General features: G+C 49.9%; 2 protein-coding genes across 2 annotated transcripts in view; both read left to right on the top strand.

The window, feature by feature from the left end:
- The first annotated feature begins 1,478 nt into the window (after positions 1-1,478).
- LOC149370185 (uncharacterized) overlaps positions 1,479-25,278 on the top strand; it is a 43,491-nt gene continuing 19,691 nt past the window's right edge. Inside the window, exons 1-2 of the mRNA XM_089577165.1 lie at positions 1,479-1,484; positions 2,477-2,593. Coding sequence (XP_089433291.1) covers positions 1,479-1,484; positions 2,477-2,593 — 123 coding nt within the window. The remainder of the gene's footprint in view (positions 1,485-2,476; positions 2,594-25,278) is intronic.
- LOC149370187 (uncharacterized) lies at positions 3,918-5,151 on the top strand. Its single transcript, XM_089560425.1, has one exon. It carries the CDS (start codon positions 3,949-3,951, stop codon positions 5,149-5,151), a length of 1,203 nt encoding a protein of 400 aa, XP_089416551.1. The 5' UTR covers positions 3,918-3,948.

Raw genomic sequence — 25,278 nt, 5'->3', positions numbered from 1 at the left:
CCTCTCTTTTCAACGAACTTTAGAGCTTGCTTTCGTGAGAGGGAGAAGTAGCCCGAATTCCCTACCTCTCTTATGTACTTGAGGCAGCGTAATGCCTTAGCGCAAAAATTTTATTTTAGTTATATGCTAGAATGCTTGTCAGTGTACATTACATGGAGGCGCATGAGTTCATCACAAGGTTACTTCTTCGACGCGCTTCTTGAAGCTGGTGAGGATGGAGTCAAGCCTAGCTTTGTCTCTTAGATATTGCGATCTGACTGCTTGCACAACGAAAGAATTACAGTATGCACTCACCTAAGTATCTACAGGGTAGACATATGTCCGTTAACGGCTGGAAGGTAGCAACTAAGGGGTGTGATATGATGTAACTTCATGCCTCGAAACGAAGAAGGGCTTGGATTTCGTTACGTGATTTCATAATATTTAGGCTACTTTGGGCTTACAACTACTAGGGCAGCTACCATAGATGAGTATAAGTGTTCAAGACTGCACATAGGGCCACCCAGGGCGGTTGGGACAGCGGGGTCAGCTGAATTCGTTCTTCAATAACTATCATCCACAAGTTAGTTGGCAACCACTGAGTAGATGGAATAAGGATACCAATTTCAAATGGCTGACACGACCGGTGCGTGAAACTTTTAACGCGATAGAGTTAAAGGGCCCCTTACACAGTGTTTACAGCTTAGCGTTTTCGACGTAGTGATCGAAAAATAGGATGGCGTAGGTTGGCCCAGGTGGCCACCCGAAAGATAAGCGACCTAAGTGAGCCACCTTGGTCACGTGATCTTGTGGCGTCGTCACAACGTGCCCACCGGATTGTGAGCACACCGACCCCCTGATTGATCGCTAGAGGTTGCCCGGGAACAGCAGTTCGGTCGCACAAGCCACATCGTGGCCAGCACCTGCCATCGCAGGGAAGCGGTGCATCGCTTAACCGCTGCACCATTGTGGGAGGAGAGGTACGAGAACTCCGAGGGGCCTATGAGTGTGAAATTCAGAATGTCCAATTACACTTAAACGGGCATGAACTCATTAACTCTATCTCGTCATTAGCTTGTGGTGGAGCGTAAGATACCCTTCCGATTATTTTCTACAACAAAACAAGCGATTTCTGCACTGGAAACCAAATATCAATCATGACCTTTTCTTGATCGCAACTCAGAACTTGCCTTACACGAAAGCCTAGAAATAAAAGCTCTGTACTAATGTGCTTTACGTGACCAGAAATTTTTGTATTGCGTGAAACGACAATTCCTTGCATACAATGCTTTTGGGAGGGATCGGACGATATAGTTGAGGGAGGTATGGGACATTTTGGCATGCTGCGTTCGTGTGGCAATGACAGTACATACCCTGAGCTTGGCGCATGATGACCTTAGTTGCCTATGTGCCATAAAACTCGACAAACAAACAGACAGTAAAAGATCACTTACTTCTTTGTGGCTGCAGTTCAAAGTGAGGATGAATTTGTATTAACTATGGAGGTAATGACAAAAAATACGAAAGCAGCAACAGCTACTTTTGGTCGCACCAGGTGGTGAGTGCCTCCCACCATACAATTATGTCCCTTACGCTACCACAATCACCGAAAAGAAATGCCCACGACTAATACGACTGGAACCATGCGTCTGTTTAGCAGGACTTTGGTGATTATAATCGTAGTTAACAAAATATATGTGTGCATTTCTGACGCGGTCTCATTCCACCCTTTGGATGTCCCACCTTCTGCTTCCACCTGAATGAGTAGAATTAAACGAAATTTTTTTTTGTAGGAACCACTTTTTTCAAATACTTGTGTTTATGTTAGTCCCCTTTATACTTATATTTTCTGTAGGTTCCAAATCCTCACGTTCACATGGCTACAATATTTCGTATGCGGCAGCATGAGGAAAATGAAAATTCTCTCTCCTCTCATCCCTCTCCTCCTCTTTTTGACCCAGATATTGCATTTTGTTGCGCACGGGTGTTATATAGCACGTTTTTCAATAGAGCGGGAAGCCAGAGAGCAGTTATAAAGGATTTGCGAAATGCCGTTAACTTTATTGGTGAATTTATTTTACATTTGACGCCTATATGAGATACTCTGATAAGAGGAACGATTAGTATATATAGGACGGACAGCACTTGTTAATGAGCTATATTCTATGCAAGGGGCCACGGTGGCAATTAAGCTGCCACATATCCCATGAGTACCCTCTTCGTGTGCTTTTTCTTTTACTGTGGGATGCGCACTTCCTAGCTGGAAACTGTCTGATGCGTGGCTGGGATTTTGACCATAATTTGCACTTATTTTAACTCCTATTCTTTAGTACGGGTCGGAGAAGTAAGAATTGCCATGAGGTATTATTGTGGACTTAAATTATTGATACATGTCATATGCTTCAGTTTTATTTTAATCTGAAAATTATTAATAGCCAGACCCAATAAGTTTCCACCATCATCTAGAATTTTTGTGTTTTTTCGGACACTGGGACAGACCACCGAGCCTGGATACTCCGACGAACCTACAATGAAACTTGGAATATGCCAGGACGGTTCATGTGTGTTGCCCGATATTAATCTAGGGTGCCTAAAAAGCCCAGAGAGTGTTCAGGTGAGCAACCGTTTTATTCATTTTTTTTACCACGAATTCATAAAGCACTTATTTTATGCAGCTTTGACATTGCTCACTACACCAGTGCCTATGGCACTCGGTTGTAGCGTGCATGTCATGGCGTCTTTACTGGAAACGTCAGCTGCCCTAGAAGTCAAAACGCGAAAATCTTGACGTGCTGCATTTCGGCGGCTATCAAAACACTGCGTGTGTACAAAAACAGCAACAAGGAGCCCCGAATGACCCATTGGCATAAAACGGCTGATTAATCAACTAATCCTTATTATGATCATTGCTGATACCTCCTACTCGCCAAGCATCACCCGTAAATGGCTTACCGGCCATTGCTGGAAACATGGGGCCTATGTAGACGTAATGAAGTGCCTGTACTACGGATCTATGTGTGCCGCGCTGACTTCTGCCACCTAGTTTGGCTTTGATCAACAAGGAACGCAACAACTTCGTCGCCAAGCATGATTTTCCCACCGATGGCGAGGAATTTCGTTCATTGTCCAGAGCCGGAGGGAACGGCGTCTGGGAAGATATTGGCCTATATGCAAAGATAAGTAGCTATTACAAAGCAGTGTACGGCATGGCGCGGCCCCCCAAGCCATTCCCTCATGTATCTAATAGGTCACAGCTTTCCTGTTTCGGGCCAACCCAAGTCACAACAAACGGTCTTGACCCTCCTTTTCTAAATAAATAGCTCATACATTCATTTCTTCTTCTGCCGGTAGAGTGTTCTTAATGACATTGATATCGCCTGCGAAAACCACTACTGGAGACCGCTGGCGTTTTTATGCCAGTCTGCGCGTTGGCAGGTGCCGCTGAATCTCACTCCTGGCGTATCGAGGAACAATGTTGTGAAGTTCGGGAGAAGGGCGTGGTGCGTACACAAGCAAAGTTGGTTTTTAAGAAATGAAAGGCTGGAAAGGACAATTAAGGCCCTCAGCTACTGAGCCAGATGAGCCTAGTTGAATACCGGCTGCGGCAGCCATGTTTCGATCGAGGCGAATCTTAAAAGGCGCTCATGTGTGCCGAGGTTGTGAGCGCATCTTAAAGATTCCCAGGTAGCGTAAATTAATATTGTGACGCCCATGACAAGGCCTATTCTACCTATTCCTATTCTACATGGTCGGCGTTGCTGACTAAGCCGAAGATGAGGAAAACGAGGTTGGTGGTGTCTCGTGCTCGGCAAGCGGACCCAGCTGCTTTCAGTCCTCCGTCCCGGCCTCAATAAACCCTGGGCGTAACATCTTGGTAGAGGTGCGGGGTATATTGGTTCCCCGAAGACGGATCCTCTGCTGCAACCTCGCCGGAGTCGTCGCATTGTTGGTCTGCCGCCTTCTGTGCTCATGATGTCCCTGGACGGCGACGCTCCGAGGTCTGTGCCCAGCAGTTCATGGCAGCATTTCCGAGAGCCACGGCCGTTCGCAGGCTCAACCAGCGAGGACGTGGATGAATGGCTTACCCACTACCAACGGGTGAGCCGCTACAATAAGTGGAACTCTTCTGCCCGACTTGCCAACGTCGTCTTTTCCCTGACCGACACGGCCCTAACGTGGTACGACAACCACGAGGATTCATTTACGACATGGGACCGCTTTGTAGAGGAGCTAAAGAAGTGTTTCGGCGACTCTGTCACGAAGGAGAAGCGGGCTGAACAAGCGCTTGCGCAACGGGCTCAGCTTCCCGGAGAGACCTGTACAAAGTACATTGAAGAAATCATAAAGTTATGCAAGGTCGTCTCTCCTGGCATGACAGAAGAAGATAAAGTTGGCCACCTACTTAAAGGGTTTGCAGAAGACATTTACAATTTTCTTATCGGCAAAGCAAGTCTAGATTCTGTGGCTGACGTCATCCAGCACTGCCGCACATTTGAGACATTGAAGATGCGTCGCATCATACCGAAATTCGGACGTTTGGCCGGAGTGACAACGGTGGCAGCCGTAGACACAACATCATCGTGTGATCTGGCTTCCACGATCCGCCAGATCGTGCGCGAAGAGTTGGCCAGGTCGCTGGAACTCACTCGGAATTCTTCAGTGCTTCCTCCTGAGTATCCCACGCGCCCTCCTCCGCCAGACGCAGTTAACGCAGCGGAATTTGAGGACCACCGGGTGTCCCAACGGCTGCGGCCGAGCAACGTACCGCGATCGCCTCCAGAGCACCGGCCCCGCTTTTACCAACATACGCCGGCCACATACGACGAGAACATTTGGCCCAATACTAGGCACGAAGACTACTTGCCGGCTCAACGTGCTCCTGGTCCCTCTCTTGTGTGTTACCGCTGCGGTCAGCCCGGTCACATCTCACGATTTTGTCCCCGCCGCCAACCATCGCGTTACGGCTCCTCAGGCTATCCTCCGCGGCAAGATTACCAACCTGTACCTTCTCGGCGCCAGTCCTACCCGCCTGATGTCGACAACCGATGGCCTGCACAAATGCGGAATAGTTCACCGGCATCGGATAGAAGCGTGACTCCACCTCCAGCTTCCCGCCCTCGTCGATCTCCATCACCCCGACGCCGCTCCTCTTCGCCTCCGCCGGAAAACTAGTCGGCGCGACCGATGGGGGTGACGTCGCTGGAAGTCTGCCGCCGGAACTGATACCCCTGCCTGTAGTTATGTTGCGGAACAAAGTGAATGTGCTAGTGGATGGTGTACCTGTAATGGCTTTAGTTGATACCGGTGCTACTGTTTCCGTTATGAGCGCTGCATTTAAATCTCTCCTTGGACGCAAAGTTTTGTTTCGGTGGGACAAAAATGTCCCGTTTTGTGGTGTGAGTGGCGAACCGCTGCCTGCAATCGGAGTGTGTACTGTTAAGGTTTCTTTGAGTGGTGAAGTGTTCAGCACGGAGATGGCGGTGCTCGCCCGATCGACGCACGACGTCATTCTTGGGCTCGACTTTTTGCAGATGTGTGGCGCCAACGTCGATTGTCGCACCGGTGAGCTCAGCGTCGGCAAATGTTTTACCACTGGCCTTGTGGAAGGCTCTTGCAGTGGAGAGAGTGTCCTCGTTGTTACCCGAGATACTGTCGTGCCTCCTTCTTCGGCCGTATGCGTACCGGTTTCCTGTCCCGATACCACTGTCGACGTGTTTGATCCGACTGTGGAACCGAACCATCTTACCTGCATGAAGATTAATATTTTGGTTCCTCATGCCATGGTTTCCGTCACCAACGGTCGCACTGAATTATGGGCAGTGAATTGTTTTACAGAAGCGGTAGTTCTGCCTGAAGGCCAGAAGCTTGCGTCGTGCAGCCACGCCTCACAAGTGTCCGTTGCCCTGGTTACCGACGCCATGCACGCGGGAGCGCCAGAGTTTTGTGACGAACCCAAGCTACTCAGCATGATTGACAACTCGCTCTCGACGCATGAGCGCCGTGCTCTCTTGGCCATTCTTCTGCGACACTCCACCATGTTTGACTTTTCACAGCCCGGTGGCCCACCTTCCATCCCCTCGCCTCGGACCCTTCACAGGATTGACACTGACGCTTCACATCCGATCCGGCAAAAGCCCTACCGAGTGGCCCCGTCTGAACGTAAGCTGATCAATGAGCAAGTGAAGGAGATGTTAACTAAAGGTGTTATACAAGAGTCGTCGAGTCCCTGGGCTGCTCCAGTAATTCTTGTTCGGAAGAAGGATGGGTCGTGGCGTTTTTTCGTGGATTACCGTCGTCTGAATGCCGTCACGAGAAAAGACGTATACCCCCTACCTCGAATCGACGATGCCATCGACTGCCTGTTTTCAGCCTCCTACTTCTCTTCTATTGATCTTCGGTCGGGGTATTGGCAAATCCCTATGCATCCCGCGGACAAAGAAAAAACAGCGTTTATCACGCCTGATGGCCTGTATGAATTTAATGTGATGCCATTTGGCCTTTGCAATGCGCCCGCCACTTTCGAGAGATTTATGGACACTATACTCCGCGGATTGAAATGGGAAATATGCATGTTCTACCTCGACGACGTTGTAATTTTCACAAAGACGTTCAGTGAGCACAACGACCGTTTAGCTCTCGTCCTGGACTGTTTGCGCCAAGCTGGACTTGTGCTTAACTCTAAAAAGTGCCACTTTGGTGCGCGTCAAGCGTTAGTGCTTGGACACCTCGTTGATAAAGACGGCGTCAGACCTGATCCAGCCAAGACTGCAGCTGTCGAGTCGTTCAAGCCACCACAGTCTGTCAATGAGCTGCGGAGCTTCTTGGGCCTATGCTCTTACTTCCGCCGCTTTATTCATCGCTTTGCGGACGTAGCTTACCCCCTGACTGCTCTACTTCAGAAAGATGTGGCTTTCGAGTGGACACCTCAGTGCGACTCCGCCTTTTGCCAACTGAAATTCCTTCTGACATCCCACCCTGTACTTCGCCACTTCGATCCCTCCGCTCCCACAGAGATTCATACTGACGCCAGCGGTGTTGGCCTCGGCGCTGTTCTCGTCCAGCGATGCGACAACAAAGAGCACGTTGTTGCGTATGCGAGTCACTCGCTCAGCAAGCCGGAGCGCAATTATACAGTCACCGAGCAAGAATGCTTGGCTGTCGTCTTCGCCACGCAGCGTTTCCGTTCCTATCTGTACGGACGACCGTTCACCGTCGTCACCGACCATCATGCCCTCTGCTGGCTCGTTAACCTTCGTGACCCGTGCGGGCGCCTTGCACGGTGGGCTCTCCGGCTACAAGAGTTCGATTACACAGTCGTCTACAAGAGTGGTCGCCGTCACGCTGACGCGGACTGTCTTTCGAGGCTGCCCCTTCCTGAGTCTGAGCCTACCATCGCTACTTTGGACCACTGCGTCGCGTCAGTGTCACCTGCTTTTCCTGATGTCGCAACGTTCAAAGCGGAACAGCAGAAAGATTTAACCCTACGGTCTCTCCTTGCGGCGGCTGAAGAGCCTTCCAATGTCAGCCACTTTTGTGTGCGGGATGGTCTTCTGTGGAAGAAAAACTATTCTTCTACGGGCCACCGCTTCCTGCTGGTAGTCCCGAAGAGCCTGTACAACTCTGTTTTGCAAGCCATGCACGATGACCCTACATCTGGACATCTTGGTTCAGCACGGACGCTGCACCGTACTCAGGCACGCTTCTATTGGCCGAAAATGTGGGCCACGACTGAGCGGTACGTCGCCAGCTGCACTCAGTGTCAACGATACAAGCGACCTACTAGCCTTGCATCTGGTCAGCTTCACCCTGTGACACCGTCTGCAGCACCGTTTGAGCAAGTGGGCATAGATCTCCTTGGCCCGTTTCCGAAATCCTATCATGAGAACCGCTGGATAGTGGTTTGTGTCGATTACCTCACTCGTTATTGTGAAACGGCAGCCCTACCCGCAGCTACAGTGCATCATGTGTCCTCTTTTCTGCTACGATTCATAGTTCTACGTCATGGACCTCCAAAGGTTATCATCAGTGACCGTGGTCGGCAGTTCACCGCTGACGTCGTGGAGCAACTTCTCCGTTCCTGTGCATCGCATTTTCGCCATTCCTCGCCTTACCATCCCCAGACGAATGGACTCACTGAGCGCACGAACCGCACGATCACCAACATGCTGTCAATGTATGTTGATTCAAGGCACAAGAATTGGGACAGCGTCCTACCGTTCATAACGTACGCGTTCAATACCGCGCGCCATGAGACTACTGGCTACAGCCCCTTTTTTTTACTCTATGCTCGGCCTCCACAATACACCCTGGACACCATACTACCATTTTCTGACGAGCTTCCTGAAGATCCCTGCATCGCTGAGAAACTCTGTCTCGCCGAAGAAGCCCGACGCCTTGCTCGTCTTCGTGTTCTCGCCTCCCAAGATCGGTCCAAAGCGCGCTACGATGCCCGCCGCCGTCACGTCACTTACAGGCCTGGTGATTTGGTCTTGTTGTGGCGGCCTATCAGAAAGCGAGGATTGTCTCAGAAGCTGCTGTGCCACTACGATGGACCTTATGTCATTATTCAGCAATTTGACGAGCTCAATTACCGCGTAGCTCGTCTCACGGCAAGCGGACGTCGTTCAGCGCGAACTGAAGTAACTCACGTTGCCCGGCTGAAGCCCTACCATTCGCGCGGCGATTCTTAACTCGCCCAGCGGGCTTCGGCTGCGTAGGGGGAAGTGTGACGCCCATGACAAGGCCTATTCTACCTATTCCTATTCTACATGGTCGGCGTTGCTGACTAAGCCGAAGATGAGGAGAACGAGGTTGGTGGTGTCTCGTGCTCGGCAAGCGGACCCAGCTGTTTTCAGTCCTCCGTCCCGGTCTCAATAAACCCTGGGCGTAACAATATGAAGCCCTCGAGTGCGACTTCAGTCACAGCCCCAGCGTCGCTTCGGAACACTAAACCCACCAGTTTACATCTAAATTTAGTTAGGTGCGCCACGTCTCCCTAGGTGATCGCTGCTTTCAGGAAAATTCGTATTTTAGGAAACGAAATGGCGTAGTAATTGTCTTACATCGCGGTGGATCCCAGATCCGCGCCCTGAAAGGAATAAGGTGGGAGTGAAAGAAGAAATAGATGCCATTGTGAACGGCTCCGGAGTAGTTTCAACCACCTGGGGATCATTAAGTGCTCTAACATCGCACACCACACGGGCGCCTTTTTTATTTCGCGCTCATAGAATCAAGGCCGCCGCAGCCGCGTACGTATCCGGGAAATAGTAGCCGAGCGCCTTAACAACCGAGCAGTGGACCGAAACTTGGTTTTGAGGAAATGAAAGACGCAGTAACTGCTTCAATTTTCGGGGTCACTAAATGAATCGTTGGGAAGAAGATGAAGGTAGGAATGAAAGAAGGAAAGCGAAAAGCCGCCATAGCGAGGTCCCTCTCTCGAGGTTAGGACTCCTTTTGTGGACATCAGTTCTGCGCTCGTTTGGCCACGGGATTCTCGTTAAAGGGATACTGAACCAAACTTTTGGAGCTGCTGTTTTGCATGTAAACAAGAGCTTGACTGCTGGAATTGATAAATATGACAAGCATTTTAGCGAAAAAGGCGGATAACACGCTTTTTTTGCGATTTCTTGCCGTATCGTTGCACCTGGCGGCCGCCTGTGGAAGCTGCGACTAGACGTCATTACACCCGCGCGCCCACTGTTCCCGCAGAAGCACGATTGCCATCGCTACTCGCGGCTTTTCCATGTCTGTCGTCTGCTCACGGCGTACACAGATATGTCAAAATGTTAATCGATGCTGTCTACATACGATAACCGTATGGACGCTTACGTCCGCTAAATGCAGCTACTTTTTCCGGACCTCACGCCATTTCTAACATTCTCACTTTTAAAACAGAAGCGCGGACGATGTTCAGACTGGTGACGCCATCTGGTAGTTAGGAGGGGAAGCATTGTTGTTAACAAACCGACACCCCTCTTAGCCTAAAGGGGGCAGAATGATCACTCTAAAAAAATAAAGCAAATTTATTACTCTTAAGTTTTCTTATGGGCGACAGGAGACGAAGCGAAAGACCGGTGGCCCATTTATGGCCAGTGAAAGCGCTGAAGAAGCCAGTAACAACGATGCATCCAGTCCGAAGCGAGGTTTCAAGCATCGAAGGGCGCCGCCACATTTGTCGCCGCGGGAGGGTGCTATGACGTCACGCTCTTCACCTCGCGCTGGCCGAGAGGGCTTGGCGCGCGCTCATGAAACATCGAAAATAAAACCATCCGGTGAAAAATATGCGCAGTAACGATTAGATTTCGGTGTAATCACATTCCGAGAATCTATTTTCAGCGTTTTTGTTCAATTTTCAGATTTTGCTTCAGTATCCCTTTAAGCACTATTTGCGGATACCTTCACCATTACATCATTGCAACTGGTCGCTTACCCTGTTAACTCCATATAAAATTCCACCGCATGTCAGAAAAGCGTATTTTATTTTATTCCTGGTATATCTAATTTGTTTAATTTATTTTAAAAATTTCAAAAATTCATATATTATTTCTAATTTCAATCATTCTCCTTTTCTACATAGTTTTTTTCCCCGCTCATATACCTCCTTGACATTCACGACCGTACCTTGGCGAATCCCTCCGCGTGGGTATGTGCCATTTTCATGTGGAGAACAAGAAGAAGAAAGGCTCCGGAGTACTTTCGTCCAGTCTGGGAAGTTTTAACGTGCACAGACATCGCACAGCACACTGGCGCCTTTCGCTCTACGCCTCTATCATTGACAATCTGCAGGGTCCTCGAAATTATTCCGTGAGCCGTCCTGTACAGCATCTAATTCCGGCTCTCATTTTTTACTCCCATCATTCCTCTTTCCTCAACGGCGCTACCGAACCTAACATGCGGGCAATGAGGTGTGCGCCCGTGACCTCCACGCCATTCACAAAGGCGGCCAGAGCTTTCATGGGTTCTAGTTGATTTTGAAGTAACGAAAGGTGCATAACTGGCTCCCAGGGTCAACAGACACCTCATTTGCATTTCGAGCTACGTGGCAATGGTGTCCACCAGCAAAAAATCATGCCATTCGCCCAATATTTCGTGCCTAGCAATGCTAAACAACCAGTCAATTTTTTTTTCAGTGCGGAAGCACCATACACCTCCTGCACCCCAAAATCCTCAGGTGCACTTGAAGGTTCAGAGATGCCTGCAGAAATAAATGTGGTCGCATCTGGGTTTCATACCCGCGGCGCCACGAACCGACCAGCTTCGCTGGCCGCTGCACGAAAGCACTGTGCTATCGCTGCAATTTTTTCCCTTTAGTGTGTGGAATGTTTGCCGTGAAGAAAAATCTTAGAGTGCTCGATCCACAAAACATCAGGCTGTGCAAACGAGCCCGCCATACCTCCACGCGTCCTCACGTTTCCAAACATCAAAATTATGGGAGGCATGCACTTGCATCCAGATAGAGGACCACCTAGGCGGCTCTTTCGGGGAAGCGTATACTCCCTGCACTAAAGTGCACTGTTCATGGAACAAAGATTACAATACCCGCGGTGATTCGGCATGTCGGTCCATCATACGGCTCTTCCAGAGACTAAATAGTTCCAGCCACACAAATAGATCACATGGCACAACACAGTTTTTCTCAGCAGGCAGAAAAATCGATACTGTAGGGCGTGATGTCAATCTGCCTCTTAAGAGTTCGCTGTAATATGGGCTAGAACAGCTTAGCATAACTGCACAGAGTAAAACAATGGTAAACAGTCTCTGGAGTACTGCAGAGGTGGCCATTCACTCTCCATGGCACAAACATCTCCTAAGCATGAAGCCGTGCCTATACAAGCAGCGCTGCTGTGTGCACATCAAGGAACGACAGTTTTACAACAGATGAAATGCAAATTAGCGTAACCCGTCTTAAAATAATTGTTGTCAAGAAACTGAAGGAAATGTTACCGATACACCGACATACGAAACAAATGCTCAGTAAGTACCTCAGTAATATCTGGCTTCTCGAGCGCACAATGAGGAAAGTTGAAGATATGGTTTGGTTTGGTTTATGGGGTTTAACGTCCCAAAGCGACTAAGGCTATGAGAGGCCGTAGTGGAGGGCTCCGGAAATTTCGACCACCTGGGGTTCTTTAACGTGCACTGACATCGCACAGTACACGGGCCTCTAGAATTTCTCCTTCAAAGAAATTCAACCGCAGCGGCCGGGATCGAACCCGCGTCTTTCGGGTCAGCAGCCGAGCACCATAACCACTGAGCCACCGCGGCGGCAGTTGAAGATATTTATTTATTTATATTTATTTATACAGAATACCCCTAAAGGCCCTCAAGAGGGTATTACATGGGGGGGGGGCACAGGCAATTGAACAGAATAAAACAAAACCACAAATATAAAACAAACAACAAAAACACAAATAAGACACTTTGCATGACATAAGTAAGGAAAAGAATCAACCAAAAGCACAAATAAGACACTTTACATGACATAAGTAAGCAAAAGAATCAAATGAATGGCAGCGCGGCAAAGAACGAAGATTACTGTAGTATTAAAATTATACAAACAGAACACTAATACAATGAATCTTTTCAGTAACAAACTCTGCAAAAAAGGTAGCCATGAACAAAAAAATAGCAATGTATGCGAAGAGTTAAGCAGTAGTTATTGAAGATATAAGTTTAAAATATGTGTCAGGATCAGTGGTGGTTGCGATATGTGAAGGCAGAGTGTTCCAGTCAGATATTGTGCGTGGTAAGAATGAATGCGCATAGATAAATGTTCTGCACGTGAAACGTCTAACTTTAAAGGGATGATCTCGGCGGTCAAAAATCGAAGGAGGCAAAGAAAGAAAGTCGTTATGAAGTGATGGACGATGATAAAGTTTATGAAAAAGTGATAGTCGTGCAATTTTACGGCGGAGACATAAATCCTGGAGACCTGCGCGTTTCTTTAAGGCTGTGATGCTGGTGTTACGTGAATAATCGGAGTAAATAAAACGAACGGCGCGGTTCTGCAATGATTCAATGTTATTTATTAGCTAAGATTGGTAAGGGTCCCAAATAGCCGAGGCATATTCAATTTTAGGTCGAGTTAGAGTGGTATAGGCATGAGCACGGAGGTGAAGAGGAGCATGCTTTAGGTTATGTTTTAAGAGACCTCCGTTACTCCTAAGGAATCCGTTACTTCCTAAGGAATCCCCATAAAGGCGACTCACGATTGTCTGGATTTGGTGCGAACAGAAAAGGCAAATGAGCTCTAAGACGCCTAATCAGCGCAGCTACTAAAAAAGAGTGGTCTCCCGATTAGAAAAAGAAAAAAAAAACGGGAAACAAGTTAGTGCACGAACAAGTGAACAAGGCCTATTATGCTAGACTGTAGAGAAAGGAACATGTCACCACGCATAAGTTTCGATTGGGAGAGCCAAACAAATGTAGCGAATATTCTGTGCATCCCGAGCACTTTCATCCTAGAACAAAGATGAACCTGCAGTGCACAGGCAAATGTTGCAATTAAAGAAGTTTTTACGTCTTGAACTCCAGCAATCAATGGCTGTTCCTTACCTATCCAAGCCGCACTTTGTCGCCTCATTGATATTATCTGCACTTCAGAGTAGGCTCCACGTCTCCAGTCTCTTGTAGAGGAACCGCTAGGGACTTAAGGGCGTCGCAGTCCCAGCTTACGCCACCTTAAATGACGTGGCCTCGCACCCGAATGAACCAACCAAAATAGTTTCGATTTATCTAAATTCGAAGACGCACTTTATACCGCGCCAAATTCTTAAGTCAAATATAATACCGGAAGTACGCTCTTTTTTAACAGCAGGAGTGAGCTACATCATCAGCATAGGCTAAGGTACTAATTTCTGAATGCGACAAAGTGGCCACGGATAAATGCGCTGCTAATCCATTATGCTGAGGCAAAGGAGCTCAACATATACAGCGAACATCAAAGGTGACTATGGAGAGCCTTGGTGAACAGATGAATTCAGTTATATAGGTTTGAATAGCTATTCGTTAATAATTAGCCTGTTAAAGGTCACCTTACAGCACAATCTGATGCCTTTGAACACAACGCCACCAATAAGGTTATGCTAATGTAAAGCATGATCTCAAGCTACAAGACCGAAAATAATAAATCGTGACGAACTTTATCAAATGTCCTTGTAACGACAATAATCTGAATAAACGGCCCTTAGACACTCTCATCTTACGCTGTCTCCAAGCCCGAACGTGAAGTATGAATGCGGGTTTGGATATTGCAGCTTCTGGTAGCACAGATCTGATGTGAGCCTATCAAGTCAGTAGCAACTATCTGAAGACGACCACAAAACATTTAGCAAAAATTTGTAATCGAGAGTACGAGGGAAAATTGAACGCTATCCTTGAATTGTTTTTAACCGAAGAGTATGTGTACTTTTTGGAAGTAATATAGTTACATAGGAATAGAGAGTGGGAGGCAAAAGCCAACATCATAAGGTGCTTGAACCACCTCCACCTACACTGGCACACGGCAGAAAAATTGTTTTATAGAGCTCGTTAATAATGCCATCTGCGCACGAGATTTCTGACTGTACAGGTTAAAAGTGGCAGATTTAATTTCGTCCACAGTCACAGGTTCCTCTACTAGAGCATGCTGCTCATCACTAAATCGAGGAAAGGCTTCGAATAAGCAACTATAGTCTCATCTCTCATTTTTGTCCCCACAACACCCAAAGAGCTCACGATAATAGTCAAAGAAAGCAAAAAGAATACCAGGGAAGTCAGTGCACGTGCAGCCTCCATGATGGATTTCCAGTCTTTGCTTAGCATGTGCAATCTGGCTTTCATCCGTGAGGACCCGACGAGACGGTCGCTTATCTAAAAACCCATGGGACCTAGACCGTATGAAAGCCCCCTTTGTATCTTTCAGTTTCAAAGTGTTGAAGCTCTACTTTTACCCTAGAGGTATTTTCTACTTAGGCAAGCGGGCAAATCCTCTCTAACTCACGTAGCTCAGCTAAAGTTCTGTCGAGCTCACGAAAGAATATGGGCCTCACCGAGTAACCACAAACGCTGGCTAAAGTGACCGCTGGAGTGTAAATCCTATCAAGCTGAACACTACAGAAGCAGCGAAAATGAGTGAAACGATTGCTGTCGCCCTTATCTCGTCCAAAATCGACATGGTTGTATTCACATATCAAATCAGTAAATGAGCAGCACTAGGATCATAACGCTTACTTCGAGCGAGTTGTCCTCTTTTTGTTGTTCTCTGGGCTCATTGTATTTTTTGAAAAAGGCATGAAGCTGCAGAGGTGAATAGATGATTTACCCTAACGTGATGCGCAAATTTGGCAGTAGTTTCCATTGATAAATGTGATAATGATATTGTGATGCATGTTTTGAAAAGGATCACATTTTATTGGTTTCAATTTGAATTTCGGTGTTAGATAATGGGCTGATTGTCATATTTTAGGCTGCATGATATCGATAACATATAACGTTCAGAGTGAAAGTGGAGTTGAGTGAGGGTAAAAGGGCAATTAATAACGAGCTTAGGATGCTTTGGAGAGGCTCGGAAATCAATGTGTGGTAACTTTTATGAATAGAGGACTTCGATTCGGTTCCCGAATTGTTCTTTTTTTATGGCCATGATACATTCACAGATAACTGATATATATATATATATATATATATATATATATATATATATATATATGCAAAATTTGGGAACACTTCATTTAGGTGAACATTTATTCCGAGCCGATGTTTCGGAAAGAGCCTGTCGTTTCTGAAGACATGAAAAGGGCAGGCTCTGTCTGAAACGTCGACCTGCAATAAATGCTTACCTAAATGAAGCTTTTCCGAATTTGGTTGGTTTGGTTTATTGGAGTTTAACGCCCCAAAGCGACTCAGGCTATGAGAGACGCCGTAGTGAAGAGCTCCGAATTTCGCATTTTACCTTTAGCAAACAAACAAGTACAAGTGTGTGTATATATATATATATAAATATATATATATATGTATATATATATATATATATATATATATATATATATATGTATATATATATATATATATATATATATATATATATATATATTGTCACGGAACCATGGAAGGAGACACCGTTCACCAGCAGCGTTTCCAGAACAAGCCTTGCGGGCGCGTGAGCCAACCTTCACCTAATATGCTGAACTAATATGGCATTGTCGCCTCCGCAGGTAAAAACACCCCATTGACAAAAATCGCTAAACTTCGCAAAAGAAAAGTTAATTAGAAAGCTGCAATTAACCGGTAACTAAGCAGCACCTCTTTCACACTTACTAACGCCCGCCACAACTAACAGTTTCTTTCTGGAGAGTTTTCCTTTTTGTCAAATCGCCGGTATTCTAAGAATTTTTGAAGGAGCGATCGCTGCAACAGCTGATGTATACAGTTATAAAGTTTACTAATACACGCTTAAAACACAATACGGGTTTACTGACGTTTCGACTGGTGTCTACGAGTATCCGAGTGGCTCTGCCAAATATGTCACGAAAAAACGGCGCACATAGCAAGAGAGAGATTTGCTCTAATGAGCTTTCAGAAGCTCCTAAAACAACAGCGCGCAAAAGGGACGAACACAACGTTAGCTCTCTGCCAAGGTATGCAGTTCGGCCGCGTAATGAGGCAGGAGAGAGGGAGAGAAAACTTTAATTACAACAGGAATTCGGGGCACGCCCCAGGGTCCCCGCACGACCCCACTGCACTCAAGTGTTTATGTTCCTACTGTCCATAACACTGGCAGCACGGCCGGTGGCGATGGTCTGCACGGCCGGGTCCTCCGAGCGCAGCAGGGTCTCCCAGTCCTCCCAGGTCTAGAGGTTCTCTAGGTGCCGCGGGGGAGGGTCCGCCGGGCAGAGGGAAAGGATGGGGAAGGAAGAAGCGAAGGGTTCTGGGCATAGGGCGCATGCGGGAGTGGGAAAGGATGGATGATAGTGGGCTAGGTTAAGGGGTGATGGGAGAGTGTGTGTCTCTAGTCTGCACCAGAGTGTTGCGTGTTTGTTATCTAGGGAGGGGTGGGGCGGGGGGTAGAGCTGGCGTGAGGCTCTGTATGCCTGGGTCAGCTCACTGAATGTGTGCATGCGCTCCTTCGTAAATTCCCGATCCGAGGCCACCTGAGCCCGGTTTAAAGAACCTCGGGCTAAAAGGTTGGCGGCCTCGTTTCCGGGATTCCCGGAGTGCGCAGGCACCCATATCAGCTCCACATGGCGGGGCGGGGGTGCATCGGGCGAGTCCAGTATTCCATAAGCAGGGACATGAACTCGGCCTCGAGCAAAATTTAAAATCGCTGTTTTGGAGTCACTTAATATATACCGGGCTTCCGTGCGAGTGATAGCTAGTGCAATGGCGGCTTCCTCTGCCGCCTCTGGGGACGTGTCTGGAGGGAGAGGTAGTGTGAAGAGGGCGAATAAAGAGGAGTCCACCACAGCTGCTGTCGCTTCATCACCCGTGCAGGCAGCGTCCACCCATACGGCGTCCGGCTCGGGGCCGTACGCTCGATGGAGTGCCTTCGCACGGGCTCTGCGGCGCTGCTCATGGTGGGACGGGTGCATATTCCTCGGGAGCGGCCTAATGAGAAGCTCCTGGTGAAGGGGTCGTGGGATGGCGAGGAGGGTTGGGTCGTTGGCTGGTATTCTGATGCCGAGGGAGTCCAGGATATACCGACCTGTGGAAGTTTGTGTGAGCCTGATGTATTTTACCTGTCGGTGGGCCTCCACCAGTTCCCCGATCGTGTTGTGGAGGCCCAGGCCTAGTAATCTTTCTGTGGGTGTGTTGAGGGGAAGATGAAGTGCTACTTTGAATGCCTTGTGAACCAAAACATCCAAAGCGTTTAAGTCATGTTTGGATAGTTGTAAGTATGGGGTAGTGTACAGCACACGGCTAAGGACGAAGGCATGAATGAGGCGACATAGGTCGCACTCCTTCATGCCTCTAGGACGTCCCGAAACCCTGCGGATGAGGTGCGATATCGCGCCTACAACCTGCTTGAGTTTCTTGAAGGTAGTGGTGTTTTCGCCATCGTTCTGGATGTGCAGGCCCAATACACGGAGGGTGCCATCCTCAGGTACCGGGTCACCATTCAGTTCAATGACAATGGGGGAGCGGGGACAGTTGTGGTTCTTAGGACGGATGAGGAGCAGTTCGGACTTCTCTGGGGAGCAAGACAGTCCGAAGGTCCGTGCGTAATTTTGGGTGAGGGTGGCTGCTTCCTGTAAGGTGCTCTCTATGTCGCCGTCACTGCCGTGAGTGGTCCACAGGGTGATATCGTCGGCATAAAGAGTGTGGGGAATAGGTGGGCAATAGTTGCCAATTTTCGGGCAAGGGGGATGAGGGTAATGTTAAAGAGAAAGGGGGAAAGGACGGACCCTTGAGGGGTGCCGATACTCTGAAGAGTGTAGGAGGGAGAAGACAGAGGGCCGAAGTGTATCTCAGCCGTGCGTTCAGTGAGGAATGCTTGAATGTAGGCATACGTGCGCGCACCCACATTCAATGGTGATAGAGCAGTCATGATCGCCTGATGTTCAATGCGATCAAAAGCTTTGGAGAGTTCCAAAGCTAAGACTGCCTTGGTGTGACCTGGAAGAAGCGGGTCGAAAATGTCGTGTGTGAGTTGCAGCATGGCGTCCTGTGCGGAAAGATGGGGGCGAAATCCCACCATGGTATGCGGGTAAAGATTGTTGTCCGCCATATGACTTGTGAGTCTCGTTAACACAACATGCTCGAGGAGCTTCCCGAGGCATGAGGTTAGCGAAATCGGGCGAAGGTTTTGAAGTGTAAGTGGTTTGTTGGGTTTAGGTATGAATATTACCTTCGCGTGGCGCCAGGACTGAGGGAGGTTACCCTCCCTCCAGCACTGGTTGAAGTATTTCGTAATGTGGGTGATCGATTGGTCATCCAGATTACGGAGCATCGAGTTTGTGATCTGGTCTGCACCAGGTGCGGAGTTGGCGCGGAGAATCAGGAGGGCCGCTCTGACTTCCGACTCCGTGATGTCGGTGTCGAGCGTGGGATTTGCTTGTCCTGTGTAGTGCGGTAGAGGTATGGGGCCGCCGGGAGATGTGTACGTGGTTTGAAGTGTGTCTAGAAGGGTGTCGGGATCGTCCATGTGTTCATGTGTGAGGCGTGTCACGTGGTGCTGTGTTGCTGATTTGGTGCGTGTGGGGTCAATGAGGTGTGGGAGGAGTTGCCATGCGCGTTTGCTGGACAGGTTTCCGGCCATGCCGTCACATATCTGTCCCCAGTTGGATCGGCAGAGCTCCCCAGAGTGCTGTTGGGTTTGTGTCTGCAGCGCGGCCAGCCGCTTTTTAAGCGTTCTGTTGAGTTTGTTGCCTTTCCAGCGTACCAGGATGCTGTGATAAGCCTCCCAGAGGTGGGCTAGGCGTGTGTCAAGGGTCGGTGTTTCGGTTGTAGTTTCAATTTGTCGCGTGTTGTGGTGAACGTCATGCTTGAGTGACTGCACCCATGCGTCGATGTCTGCGATGGGAGTGTCTGGGAGGGCAGTGCGTGCAGTGCGAAATGCATCCCAGTTAATGAGTTTGTGTACGGTATTTGCGGGACGGGGTGGTTTATACGGGACAGTGATTTGTATAATGTAATGATCACTGCCCAGTGTATGTCGTGTTCTGTTCCAGGTAACGCCGCGGATACAGCGGCTCAGCGTCAGGTCCGGACTGGTGTCCATGCTGACACTGTTGCCGATCCGTGTAGGCGTCTGAAACGTGTTGTGCACAGTGAGTTGGAGGTTCTGCAGGTGCAGCCAGAGCCTGCGACATCGATGTGTCGTGGTTGTGTATCCCCAGTCAGTATGCTGACTGTTGAAGTCCCCACCGATGATTAGGGGATGTTTCCCTGCTAGATGGTGTAGCTCTCGCAGAAGTGATTCTAGCGAGGCCATCGGCTGGGACGGGGGGTGGTATATGTTTGCTATAAATATAGAAGGAAGTGAATGTGTGTGATGTATAATTTCCGTGATCACGCAGGGCGTCTCAGACGTGATGTGATGAGTTTTGTAGGTGAGGCTGCGGTGGATGAGTGTGGACGCCCTGGGTGTATTAGTGGTATCCGAGTGTGTAGATGTGTAGCAGGGGAGGGTTGCCTGGTGTGCAGTCTCCTGTTGGAGTAGTATGTGGGGCGTGGGTGTGATGGTGGGAAGGAGAAGTTGCAGAGGCGCGCGCTTTGCCCGGAAGCCGCGGCAGTTCCAAATTAAAATGGGAAGATAATTAGTGTTCCCCCCGCCATATTGGATGGTGGGTGTATTGAGGAGGGTAGTAAGACGGGTGTCAATTGGTATGTGTTGTTCAGGAAAGCTGGTTTGTGCTTGCGTAGGTAGGATGGGGGTAGTGGAGGGGGTTTGAAGTTGAGTGAAGCGATGGGTAAGATTATGTTCCAAGAGCTCCATCATCTTGGTAAACATAGCGTCCATGCGCTGCTCCAGTTTTTCGGTGAGGGTAGCGGCAAGGTGAATGAATCTGGCCTCGACGCGGGCGTGTAGCTCTTTTAGTTTTTAGTCAAATTTGGCCTCGAGCGCTGCTAATTTAGCGTCTATTTCTGGAGGCACGGGCGGGGGTGTGGCGTCTGTGGTGCGTTGTTTCTTTGCAGGAGGGGTGCTCGAATTGTCTGTGGATGATGAAGTCGGGTTAATGACAGGGGGTGCGGGTTGAGGAGGCATAGAGGGGGAGGGGGTGATTAGGAGCGAGGAAAGGCGGCTTACCTCGTCACGCAAGGCCTTGAGTTCCTGGTCTCTCGGATCTGCCTGGGAGGACTGGGGTAGTGGGGGTTGACGGGTGGTTTTGCCAGAAACTCGGTCTGCCCAGGTGAGACGCGAGGCGTTCTTGACGCCATTCTGCCGGGTTGTGGAAGGCGACCGGGAAGCCGTCGAGCTGCGTCCGCTGGCTGTGCTTGGTTGATCGCAGCGGGAAAGCCGCGACGTATCCGGAGGAGAGAAAGCGTTCCTCGGGGTCGCTAGTTTGCGGCCCCGTCCCTTGCAGTTCCCCGTTCCGGTCATATGAGGGCCTCCGCAGATAATGCAGCTGGGGGTACCTGAGGGCACATCTTTGGGATGGGACTGCCCGCAGCGGGGGCACTTATGAGGTCTTGGTTGAACGCACACATCCGCCCGGTGTCCTGGGACGCGGCAGTTCGTGCACGCGTCTATATGCCCTCGGTAAGGTGTGCACCTGTGGAGGGCTCCTCCATAAAGAACGGCACTTGGGACTGGTCCAGCACGGAAGGTGATTAAAATGGAACGCGTCGCGCCCATTCGGCGGGCGTCCACGATGAGGGCGTCTGGGTTGCCGCTGATGAGGCCTTGCAGGAGCTCGGTCGGGGTCTCGTTCCAGCACGCATTGGAGATGACTCCGCGTACTGCTCCGTCCGGCGGGGCTATGTAAGGTGCGACGGTGAACTCCTTGCCTTTGTATTTTATGGCGGTCACCCGAACCAGAGCGAGCGCGTCATCTTTAAGGGGCGTGCTTATGGTGCGTGTGTTATTGAGTGGATGTACCCTGAGTTGGGTACGCGTTGGTTCATGGAGCTGGGACGCCGCTTGGAGGATGGCCTCCCGTAGTAGTCGTGGTGGAAGCAGGTTGTAAGGAGATAGCGCCACCCAGCGGCGTTCGTGAGGAGAAGACAAAGCACGAGGAGCGCGTGCGGAGGGGAACGCGGGGCAGGTGGAAGAGGATTACGTGGCAGAGGAGAGAAGAGCGCGGTGGGCGACGGACGTGGACGAGTTCTGCTGGCTCCCCGAGTTCCGGGCTTGGGCCTCAGCCGCAGACGTCCGGGCCACCAGACCTGGACATCCATCGTCGAGACCTCAACCACCAGGCCCAGGCGCCACTCTTCTCCGTCCATCCGTCAGCTGCTCCACACAGGCCGCCTCTGGCGCCTACGTGACCTTTTTCCGGGATACCAGACCTGGGAACCGTGCCGGGAGCCCACGAACGCTGACGCTGCGGTAGCGTTTCATCGACGTTGGAACGCCAAGAGACTCCTTGATTGCCCGACACCCAGCCAGTCCTCCCCGCTCGTTGCTCGAATAAGACAAGTAGTGTGAACTTTCCTCTTTGACTCTTTTTCCTGTATTTATCATAAGCACTTTGTTCTGTTCCCCCGTGTGTTTTTCCCGTGTATTGTTGCATTGTTCTCTTGTTCCTTTCCTTTCTTCTCGCTCATATTGTAATTGGTTTCCTTTCCGTTAAAAGCCGCCTCGTTTATTGTTTGTACTTTGGTGTTTGTTGAAAATAAGACCTGCAATCATCACGCAGAGTCCTCACAAATTTGGCGTCCACTACGACAGGACGAGGTCGGGTTTCATTTATTTGCCTGTTGTGTTAATTTAGGAACAATATGAGCGCTTCAGATTTGGTTGCTTTGGGCGAGCGCATGGGCTTGTGCGGCGCGGAGTTACGAGCGTGGGTGGAGGACGAGCTTCGTAAGGCACGGGAAGAGAGAGCCGCGGAGCGTGAAGCTGCTAAGCAGAAATTGGAATTAGAGGCACGGAATTTAGAGGCGGAGCGTGAAGCTGCTAAGCAGAAATTGGAATTAGAGGCACGGAATTTAGAGGCGGAGCGTGAAGCTGCGAAGCAGAAATTGGATTTAGAGGCACGGAATTTAGAGACGGAGAAACAGAAATTGGAGTTAGAGGCGCGGAACTTGCAGCTACAAATAAGGCTCATGGAGGGTGGCGCAAATCCTCCGAGTGACCGTGGAGAGCGTAGCGTCGCACCGGCTAGCTCCATTAACCCGCACAGCCTCATACCACAGTTCAATGAAGCGCGGGATGACCTCGATGCCTACTTAAAGAGGTTTGAGCATGTGGCCACGGGGCAGGGTTGGCCAAAAGAAAAGTGGGCAACGGCGTTGAGCTTGTGCCTTGGTGGCGAAGCACTTAGGGTCTTCGGTCGGCTCTCGCCTGAGGATTCCGTGGATTATGACAAAGCGAAGCTTGCCTTGCTTCAGAGGTTTAGGTTCACCGCGGAAGGTTACCGAGAGAAGTTTCGCCAGAGCAAGCCCCAGGATGGAGAAACGGCCTCGCAATATGCTGCCAGGTTGTTTAGCTTCTTTGACCGTTGGGTCGAGATGCGGGGTGAAGGCCGCACTTTTGAGGTGGTTCGCGAGATGGTCGTGAGCGAACAATTTCTGAACAACTGTCATTCTCGTTTAGCCCTTTTCTTACGTGAGCGGGAGGGCAAGACAGTTTCTAAGCTGGCGGAGGCTGCCGATCATTTTCTCGAGGCACAGCGGCAAAATAACTTGTTGTTCTTTAAAGAGGAGGGTGAGCACACGATAGTTAAAGCCAAGGACGAGGTTTCACGTGCACAATCCCGCCTTCGATGTTTTCTTTGCGAGAAGACTGGGCACAAGGCGTCGGATTGTCGGACAAAGCCGAAGCAATTGTATTGCACCTGGTGCCGCGAGGTAGGACATGATGCCCAGTCATGCAAAGCTAAGAGGCCAGGAGACCGTGAGGAGTCCGCCTGTTGCATGACACCTCGATATTCACATCCCGATAGCACTGCAGTGGTAACGCGCGTAGAGGGCCAGTTGGGGGAGATGGTCTGTCCTTCCAACCCGGTGGAAACTGCTATGCCCGTGGCGCACGGTGAGGTGTTCGGCCAGCCTGGTTCGGTATTACGGGATACGGGCAGCACCGGCATTGTTGTGCGTGAGTCCCTTGTACCGGCAGCGGCGCTTACAGGGAAACAGGCTACATTATTCTTGGCCAATGGGACTCGTGTAGAAGTTCCGGAAGCGGAGGTGGTGATTTCCTCACCATACTTTTCGGGTAAGGCCATCGCGCGGTGCTTGTCTACACCCCTGTACGACATCATAATAGGCAATGTCCCTGGCGCGAAACCTCCATTCTCGGTTGACCCGCGAGTTCTCACTGATCAGGCAGTTTCCCTTGCCATGACGGGTGCGGTCGATGTTCCTTCCCGTATGGTGACAGCAAAGGTTTCAGAGAGTAGTAAAAGCCCCACTCTGAACACACTCCACTTGTCACGGCCGGAGTTTCGCCTCAAACAGGAAGAAGACCCGACCTTAGAGGTGTGTCGCAGGAAGTTGGGGCAAATATTTCGTGGCAAGGGACAGACCGCCCACTCCTTTGATACTGATGACGGTGTTCTCTTCCGGACATACCAAGTGTGTCCCGGCCAAGTCGTTGAGCAAGCGGTGGTACCGAAGGGTTTACGCACGCAAGTTCTTAAGTTGGCACATAAGAGTGCATTATCCGGCCATCATGGAATACGGCAAACAAAAGCTAGGGTGCTCAGTGAGTTTTATTGGCCCGGTGTACAGGCTGACATTAAGAGTTATGTCAGATCGTGTGACATGTGTCAGCAGACTGTGTCGAAGGCAAGGGAGAACAGAGTGAATAACATCATAGGACGGGAACATGTAAAATCATGGTGGAAACCGAGGTCGGTTTGGAGAAAACGGTTTCACAAAGGAAAACGGAAGTACTAGCCGGAAAAGTTCTCGCGACGGTGAAGTGGTTCGATGTGAACAATGGAATACGGAAGAATGTAGCCCACACCTGTTCTTGTTGGAATTGTTTTTGTTTGTTCATGTTTGTTTTTGAGTGTCGGCTATCTACTTTTTATGCTTTCCGTGTTTCTTCGCCCTCTATGGACGCTTTACGTTGACTTTCCATGTGCTCTCTGTGCTGTGTGTGCGAAGGTCTGTGAACGCTTCGAACATTGACGACCGTCGTATTGTGTGTGGTGTGTAGTGTGCGCGCTGTGGTGCGGTGTACTGTGTTGCGATCGTCGAACGCGTCTGGTGTCGCTCTCCTGAAGTCGAGTTCTTTCCCTTGGAAAAAACTTCCGAAGAGGGGGCCTTCTGTAAGGAGATAGCGCCACCCAGCGGCGTTCGTGAGGAGAAGACAAAGCACGAGGAGCGCGTGCGGAGGGGAACGCGGGGCAGGTGGAAGAGGATTACGTGGCAGAGGAGAGAAGAGCGCGGTGGGCGACGGACGTGGACGAGTTCTGCTGGCTCCCCGAGTTCCGGGCTTGGGCCTCAGCCGCAGACGTCCGGGCCACCAGACCTGGACATCCATCGTCGAGACCTCAACCACCAGGCCCAGGCGCCACTCTTCTCCGTCCATCCGTCAGCTGCTCCACACAGGCCGCCTCTGGCGCCTACGTGACCTTTTTCCGGGATACCAGACCTGGGAACCGTGCCGGGAGCCCACGAACGCTGACGCTGCGGTAGCGTTTCATCGACGTTGGAACGCCAAGAGACTCCCCAAGCAGCACACCAACAATGGACCGACGCTGGCATAAT

The sequence above is a fragment of the Amblyomma mixtum genome, chromosome 1 (assembly GCF_055824585.1).
Source record: "Amblyomma mixtum isolate Tamu chromosome 1, ASM5582458v1, whole genome shotgun sequence".
Lineage (NCBI taxonomy): Eukaryota > Metazoa > Arthropoda > Arachnida > Ixodida > Ixodidae > Amblyomma > Amblyomma mixtum.
This window is presented reverse-complemented; position numbering and strand designations above follow the sequence as displayed.